This window comes from Centruroides sculpturatus, unplaced genomic scaffold (assembly GCF_000671375.1).
Source record: "Centruroides sculpturatus isolate CEXI.00-Female unplaced genomic scaffold, Cexi_2.0 scaffold17, whole genome shotgun sequence".
NCBI classification, from domain to species: domain Eukaryota; kingdom Metazoa; phylum Arthropoda; class Arachnida; order Scorpiones; family Buthidae; genus Centruroides; species Centruroides sculpturatus.
In genome coordinates, this window is record NW_019384462.1 from 669,019 (window position 1) to 678,382 (window position 9,364).

The 9,364-nt window shown below is 26.8% G+C and overlaps 1 protein-coding gene and 1 long non-coding RNA gene across 2 annotated transcripts in view; both read right to left on the reverse strand.

Annotated features, from left to right (window-relative positions):
* The window catches only part of LOC111620890, an 8,478-nt gene extending 6,721 nt beyond the window's left edge, over positions 1-1,757 (reverse strand). The window contains exon 1 of the long non-coding RNA XR_002755975.1: positions 1,611-1,757. This is a non-coding gene — a long non-coding RNA (uncharacterized LOC111620890). The remainder of the gene's footprint in view (positions 1-1,610) is intronic.
* Positions 1,758-2,801: 1,044 nt separating this feature from the next.
* LOC111620889 overlaps positions 2,802-9,364 on the reverse strand; it is a 19,816-nt gene continuing 13,253 nt past the window's right edge. The window contains exons 2-3 of the mRNA XM_023362904.1: positions 7,509-7,632; positions 2,802-4,537 (exon numbers count right to left, since the gene is read on the reverse strand). Coding sequence (XP_023218672.1) covers positions 4,352-4,537; positions 7,509-7,632 — 310 coding nt within the window. The 3' untranslated portion in view covers positions 2,802-4,351. The remainder of the gene's footprint in view (positions 4,538-7,508; positions 7,633-9,364) is intronic.

Here is a 9,364-nt window from a genome sequence, read left to right on the forward strand (position 1 = left end):
TATATATATAATAAAGCATTCTAAAAAATGAGTATTTGACAATAGAAAAATTCAAGAAACTTCTTCATCAAAGAAATATTAAAATGAATAGTAATATTTGTATAAGGAATAAAAGTTGTTAACTAATTTGTAAAAAAGGCATAAAAGTTTATGCTTTTATCAGCAAACTTAACAATTTACCAATTTTAGTTACATCTATGAAAAGTACATAGCTAAACTAATACTTGTATACATGATGAGAAGAAACTTTGTTCATTATAGTATGAGAAAAATTTATTTAATATATTTGGGCTGCAATTTGAAAAATTGTAGACCTATAAATTCCAACTGTTGTCTATCCGTCCATCCTTAATCTTGAGAACAGAGTTAGATAGATGAAAGCTGAGACCAGATATGGAAAGTTTAGCAGCAGGAGGCCCCAATTAACTATATACAAACTTCCAATGCAAATCAAAAGTCATGTTATTTCAATTTATAACTTTTCCCTTGAAAGCAAGTTAATAGACGACTGACACGACACTATTGCTAATAACAAAAGTATGATGCACAGGGGCAAGCCATTACTAATTTAAGGCGGAGAGTATATATTTTAAATTAAATAAATTAAAAATATGATTAAAAATTTCTGCCCAACATTGTGTTGACATCACAATAAATAATTGATTGTTACAATTACAAATTTATAAGAAAGATTTACCAATCTCTTACCAAGTAGTATATTTCTTAAATACATAATATAAATTGCTAAACACTACAAGATTTTCCCAAGTAATAAAAGATACCTTGGATAAAACAGAGAATATGCAATTGCTTTTTATTTTTTAAGCCAACTGTCACATTTGATTATTTCAATGTGAATGTAAAGCACATAGTATTATATAATTTATTTACAGACTAAGATATAATAAAGGTGCAATATGGTTTGATACAGCACAAGAAATCAGCAGCATACTTTCTAGAAATATCTAAAACCAGACATTTTAATAAATAAAGCAATGCTTATCTGATTACAATAAATTTTATAAAAACTATTTTCTACCAAGCATATTTTTTAAAAAAATGAACATAATGCAAAAATTTGGATAAGTCAAAGTTAGATAAGCATAGAGATAAATATCTTAAAAAAATTCGTTTTGCTAGTTACTAAAATGATAATCTAGTTACTCTTTCAAATAATGGTGAGTCAAGTTTGCATAATAGTATTTTTTGTTACAATTACAAGTTTATAAATAGTGTAACATTAAAATTTAATGTTACACTATTCTTGTGCAAATGCCATCAATAATATTTAATATTATTGATGGCATTTGCACAAGAACTTATTACACTTAAAACATTTTATTTTAAAAACAAGACTATTGACAGACAATAGTCATAAATTCAAAGAAAGTAACACAATGAAACAAAGTTGTTGACTAATATTATAATGATCAAATCTGAACATCATACAAACTTTGAAAATCTTGGATCCAGAAGATCCAAAACTGGAAAATTACTTTGTATCTAAATCTTACTGGTGTTGTTATAAGCAAAAGACTGCTCCAATTGGCTACTATTACAACCTTATTTTATTATGTAAGCTTATAATAGAAGACTTTACTTATACTTACAACTTTATGACTGTTCGTAAAGGTTATAATGAAACAATTTTATAATGGAAAATGCCAATGTTGCTATTAGTTCTAAACCTTTAAATTAAAGTTACTGATCACAATGTATCTGAAGTGCTATTCAATTTTATAAAATTATCATCCTATAAAAATTAACAACACTAAAACTAGAGACACTATCACTCTTCAGAGCAATATCCTTATTACTTATATTGACACTTTTACAGTGTATATTTATAATAGAAATATGATACTTGTAATAAAGTGAGACAAAGTTACAAATATTTATCATATGACACACATAAAAGATATTTATTTATTTACTAAATCAATCTACAGGAAGTTCTAATTACAGGTCTGTTTATAACATACAAAGGAATATTATATAATAAAAATTAGAACATAAAACATTACTCTTTCACATAACACTGAGAAGATCTGTAAAAAAAAAAGTATAAAATATAAAATTGAAAAATATAAGAAAAGCTAAAGGCTAATTAATTTGTTTGTTTTTTCTGTTTTACCAAGTTAATAGTAAATTTTATACAAATTTGAATTGTAATCATTATAATAAATGAATGAGAATATTTAGTATCACACATTAAATATATTGAAAATGTCTTGCAAAGTCATATTAATGTTATGCTTTTTTTTAAATTTCCAGCTTAATGAATAGATTAATGAAACAACAGACAACAAAAATCATTGCTAGCAGTCAAAATAAAACACTTACAAAAAAAAACGGAAAATAAATTTTGCTGTTAAACAGTACACTCTGATACAAGACTATTATTTGTTTAAAAAAAATTAGTTTATATACCACAGTTTAACATTTTTGGTACATTTAGCAGAATCCACTTACTATAATCATGGATGTTATCATTTATCTAATACTATTGGAATTAACATGTCCAAAACCAATTTTTCTTACCCTGTTTGGCTATCCACACACAATGCAAAGTGAGACAAAGTTACAAATATTTATCAAATATAAAAAGTTAAATATACAAAAAAATATTTACAAATATAAAAAGTTAAATATACAAAGTTACAANCTAGCATAAAATGTTAAAATGATCAGACTTACTAATCTACAAATAATTATAAAGATGATGAATAATGTGATAACAAATAATACAACAATAATCATAGTTGTTTTTTAATCAATACATTATGACTATCATACAGAAAACAAGCCCAAATTATACAGGATATATAAAAGATCTTTACAACTAAAATTGATCATAGGAAACTTATTAAACAACTTACAATTATGATATAGACAGAATAAGATAAAGCATACTTCAAAGCTTTTTCTGGAATACTGAAATCACAAACATTCAACACATGCTCTTAGTTACAAATACACTGTCCAAGCAATATTGCAGTTCTTTCTATGTATAGTATAGCGCATCAACAAGCACAGCAATGATTCTTGCCTTCAAATCTTTCACATCAGCTACCCAAGATTTGTAGACATGATCCTTCACAGAACCACACATTAAGAAATCACAATTACGTTCAATAACCTTGGTGGTCAAGTTATGGGACCACCATGCCAACCCATCAATTAGGGAATTGTATGTTTAGAAATTCACAAGCAATCAATACTTAATGTGGTGAAATGCTATCTTGCTAGAACAACATATCAGGTTGTAACTCTTAAATGAGGATAGGCAAAGTTTTCTAACATGTCAAGGTAAATGTTAGCAATCTATGGTTGGTTCATAAAAAAAAAAATGGGCCAATCATTTTGTGTGACACTCCATACTATGGGACTGTCTCTGATGTGTTAATAAATGAAATGCAGCTTTTCCAAGCTTCAGACACTGACATTTTATTTATTTACTTTGCTGAACAAATGAAAAGTAGCCTTACTAAAAGTTACTTTTTTCTAAGAAAACTGTTGATATCTTCCAAACAATCAAGCATGGTAATTGCAAAATCTCTATGAGAAATCCAATCATCTTGAGTGATTTCTTATGGGATTTGAAATGTGCAAGAACATATATGTGAACAACTCCTCAGTACTTTATGAACAGTGTGAGAGACACATTTAACTCCAGCTGTTGTTCATGTTGACTTCTATGAAGAAATGACTCTCACTCTTGTTCCATATTTTCATCAGATACTCTAGGTCACTCATAACCTTTCTTATATTCAACACTTACTGTGGTCATAAATCTTTCATACCAAGCATGAAAATAGATCTTGATGACAGTGGTGTGTTATATAGAGTTCCACACTTATTTAGAGCCACAATATTAAATTTTGTTTCAATAAATGACTCAATGCACTTGAGGACTCATGGCTACTGAGTAAATTCTGTTAATCCAGCTAATCAGTACCTATTGTGAAATGCTCATGACCAAGAATGCCATATATGAACATTTTTGAATATCTTTTTTAAATGAAATCTATCTGGAACTTTTGTGAAGGTAGACTTAAAATTCTTATTAATGCATAAAGTTGCAAAGATCTTTTATGTACACCCTGTACATAAATAATCAAATGATTTGATTATTCACACTACTGTTTTTAATTGAATTTATCATGCAGTTTTACTGAATTATTATTATTTAATTTTAAACAGTCATTAATTAATATATAACATTAAAGACAATATTACTTTAAAATATGACATGCACATTGTTATTTTCTTCAAACAATAATTTTTCACACCAAGTTTTCCATTACACACAATTAGCAGTGAGTCATTTTAGTGGACATTTATGAAGATATTACAGGGAACTTTTTAACAAAAATATTTTTATTAAACTCTTGTATACCTGAAATACCTTTGATTTCCTGATCTTAACTCCAGATTTAACCTCGAGCAGAAGAGATATTGGTCTTTTCTTAACATTATTTGATAAATGAGATTTTTGTAATGTACGAGACTTATATACACCATGTAATGTATATGTCTGCGAGAAAAAAACTATTATTACGAATACATTGAAACTATACATATTCAGAATTACATACTTTAAAGTAATATAATAATCAAATTTTTATTTTTATTTTTATAATAATCATTTTAGAAAACAAACTTTAAAGAAAGTATAAAAATACACCAATAATAAAGAGATCTTTTACAAAAACTGAAATAAAACTGAATATGTTAAAAATAATAGTATATTTAAGTAGAGAAGCAATAAGATATAAATTTATACAATTAGAAAATCAGAAAACAGAAGAGAAAAACCGGCCAGAACCAAAACTGAAATGACAAATGCGCAATAACGCATCTTGTGTACGGTGATATGTATCAATGCACATGTAGATAAAGAGGAAGTTACCATCTGCCTAGGAAACCTTGTAAGCAAGGGGAATTTTTAAGTGTTGTTCCATAATTTTTTGACCATGTAACTATGGGGGCTTGGATAATGAATACTCATTAAATGAAGATTCCCTGTACCATTCTCTCTGGTCAACATTAGGACTACATTTTTTGATGAAATATTAAAAATAATAATAAAAGACTTTTAATGTATATATTATAATTTTAATAATTTTTTGACCAACAACAATCTTTGATAGTGCTTGTATACAAAGCTCTGTATATCGGCTGGTACTGGCTCTGTATTAAAGCTGCTACCTTTTAGAGCAAGAAATTCTGAACATTTTTTTTTACCCTCTGTCGGAATGGAATTGCCTGGATGTACATTTCCCGCCCTTTTTCTTTTCAAATGAGTAACGGTCAATGCTGTAGAAACTCAGATCAAGAAACGACCAGTAGTTTTGAATCCATGATCACTGATTGGCCAGCGATCATGGATCCAAAACTACAGAGATCATCATACGATCGGCAGATGTCCAATAGCGCTACGAAACACTGATTGGTCGATCAGCGTTTTCTTCAATCCGTATAAAAAGATTGGGTTTAGGCAGGAGAGCTAAGTTGATCTAAGTTGGTCTGACTTCACCGATGTATGCCGAAGTTTGTCTGTTTGCCTAAGCTTGTCTAAGTCAAGTTAGTTGGTCAAACGACCTTGCTGAAGAAGACGGTTTCATCTCACTGTGCTGTAATGAACATCTGAAGGAATATACATCAAACTCCAGCTGAGGAATACGTCACAAGGTGCCCTTTTCGATGGACCTGTAGTGGATTAATTGACTTTTGGACTCTAATTTATTTTGTGTGTGAAGATCTACTTTGTAAATCTTAAACATTGTCATTTGTAGTTCTTGTAAACATTGTAAGTGTATGTAAATTTTATTTGTTATTATAAACATTTGTGAACTGTGTGAACTTGTGGATATATGAAGTTGACTCCCTCTCTCTTTCTATCCTGTAGGCATTAAAAGAGCCTTTTTTCAGGCCCATCATTAGTTCAGCCAGACCCACCATGGAGTAACTGGATAATGAGGGACAGAGCCCAACATATATGGGTCAGACCAACTGCTAAAAATCTCTGGGATTTTTCAACCCACCGAGATTCAATCCTAAATCTTTCATAGTGGTAGACTGATGCCTCAGTCATCCAGTTGGCATTCTGAACAGTATGAAAAACACAAACTTGAAAAAAGTGATGAGCAAAAGAAAATCTCTTTTCTACAAACTTGGGAACATTTTTTCCTTTCCTTGATGATTATGACAATTTTTTCCTTTCCTTGATGAGACAACTAGATGGCCAAGACAGATTAATTAAGATGTCAGTCTACCATTCTGGAAAACCAGGATCAAATCTAGGTAAGCAATCCCAGAAATTTTTCATGGGTAGTCAGTCTATCCTTGATATCTCAGTTCCTGTCCCTCACTACCCTGCTGCCCCACAAAGAGTACAATTAAAACAAGTCCTTTTAGTGCCCACAGTGTAAAAAGAAAGAAAAATGAATTGCAAAAAACACAACCTAGCAGGAATGAAACTAATTTGAATTATAATTAGGGATGCCAACTTCTCAAGATAAAAAATGGACAAGCTAAAACAAAAACACAACCCCTCATTTATTTTTCAGAACAACTTTTAAAAAATAATTGAAATTCCATAGTTTGAAAAATTCTGAACAGCTGGAAACACTACTCCTTATACAGATATATCAGTAGATTTTGAATTTCATGAAAGTATTTTTAATGATAAATTGCATTTCAGAATACTGTTTTTACTGTTAAAATAATTATATGTAGTTAATAACTTAAAAGAAAAAAACAAATAAATCTGAATAACTCAAAGTCAGAATAAGCAGACTCCTAGGTATTTAGGATTCATAAAAATAAATTTTATCACCCCTAATTAAATATTCTAAGCAATTAAAAGTAAAAATAATAGATTAATAAAAATAATATATAGCTTATATTTAAGAATTTGCAAACATTCCCATAAGTCAATCTGGTGCAGAGTTTAAGGTGCACCTTATTTCTAGATTGTAAGCTTAAATCCTGTATGAAACAGGAATTTAAGCTTATAATCATGGTAATTAAAATCAACAAATATAAATATTTTTTGAATTTAATTGTCTTTATTGTTAAAGGAGAGCATTTTCAGCAACAAAAATATAAAAAATATTCTTAACAAATAAGAATAATAAACCACTGAATCATCTACACACAACCTTACACAACAACAACAAAAAAAAAACTTTTTTCAGACATATTTAATGACCTTCATCAGGTTGATGTTCCAAAAATCAAACATTTACAAATGCTATCAAAAGTAGAACAGAAATATGCAAACACTGAATGTATTTAAATATAAAAAAAATTTCCAGTTTAGTATATTCTTTCCAGTTTAATAAATTTTTTTTGTTACTGTACAAGGTTGTGTGTAATTGTGTGATAAACTGTAACAGTTATTTTTGAATTAAGATTATTAAATCTATAATACAAAATGAACAACATATAAAAGGTTACTTAATATTTGAATTTATAATTATTTTAAAATTTAAGAAATATACCTCTTTTATAGCTGAAGAAAGAAAATCAGAATTGATTTGGTTACTTTTAATACCACTTGATGATTCCACAAGTTTATCATTTTTATAAGAAAGAGTTTGCTCAAATTCACCAGTGCAGTGCCATCTAAAAATAAAAAATACAATAAAACAATTATTAATTTTGTAATCATAATGTACGTTTTTACATTTTTAGTAATTTTACAAATAAATTATAAATTTTTGTAAACAATATAATAATGAAATTAAATGTTTTTATAAAATTAATAATCTATGAAAAATTAAATTAATTATCTTAGTTTTTAAATTTAAAAAATAATAATAATAAGATTCAAAAATATTGTAATTCTTATTTTGTAAACAAAATCTTTCTTTTTTTAAACTAATCATAGAATCAACAATAACAAGATGTAAATATATTGTTTTTTTTACAATAAAATAGTTTTTGAATTTCAATAATTCAAGAACTATTTCAAATCTTCAACTGTCAGTCACAATTTCAATAGACCAATTTTCCATAGGGATCAAAAATTGTACTTTGTAAAAATTTTTCATTTTTTCTATTGATAAAAAGAGAATGTTTCAACTATTAGACAGATCAACAACATATATATTGGCAGACAAATTCATATTACCAAATATAAAGTTAGATGAATAACATGCAATGGAGTTAGATCTATCTTCCATTAATAGTCATTTTAAATTTGTAATGTAATCAATGATGATTTATAACGTTACTATATTTTTTCACTGTATGGCTGACAAATACAATAAATTCTCTAAGTTTCTTCCATTAAAAATCACAACTTTATTGCTTAAATAATAGGAAATAAACATATCTGAATTCAGCTAATTTATGATAATAAAATCTATAATTTTTAACAGGAAATTCTCATGATAAATTATAGTTATATCCTTGAAAAGTAATTTTTTTTTAAATGTACAGTATATGTTAAAATAGCTTTCTTATAGATGTATAACAAAATGCATCTCATCACTCCCAACCATGACAAAAATGTTATTATTTATATGGAAATATACATTGAAGTACTTACAAATATTAAAATAATAGAATTATGATATTTATACAAATTTTTAATAACTGCATTTATTAAAAACTGGTTAAAATCACTATCAATATTTACTAATATAATTGTATATTATACAATATTTGAAGTTTATTTTTAACTGTGCAGAAGCAATAGTAATATTTCCTTTAATATAAAATAACATGTGCTTGGAGTAAAAATGTACATGTTAATGAAATAAATTTTTGATCTATCAAGTAGTTAATTTATTTATATACATAATATTACCATTTTAATAATAAAAAAGCCATTTCACATACACTCAAGCAGTAATCAAGTGAATCCTTTATTTTAATTCTTACACACAAAATATGTTCTTAAGATTTTTTCTTATCATTAACAAAATAAATTTTAAAACATTTTCAAGTTTAAACATTCAAACAAAAACAAGAATATTAAAATTACAAAATTAATTCAACTATTAGAATATAAAGATATAAACATATAAATGTCATCATTATAATATATCTTTATTTATTATTTTTTTCTTAATAAAATAAAAAAAAAAAAAATATATATATATATTTTTTTTTTTTCATGTATACAAGTATTAGTTTAGCTATGTACTTTTCATAGATGTAACTAAAATTGGTAAATTGTTAAGTTTGCTGATAAAAGCATAAACTTTTATGCCTTTTTTACAAATTAGTTAACAACTTTTATTCCTTATACAAATATTACTATTCATTTTAATATTTCTTTGATGAAGAAGTTTCTTGAATTTTTCTATTGTCAAATACTCATTTTTTAGAATGCTTTATTATATATATA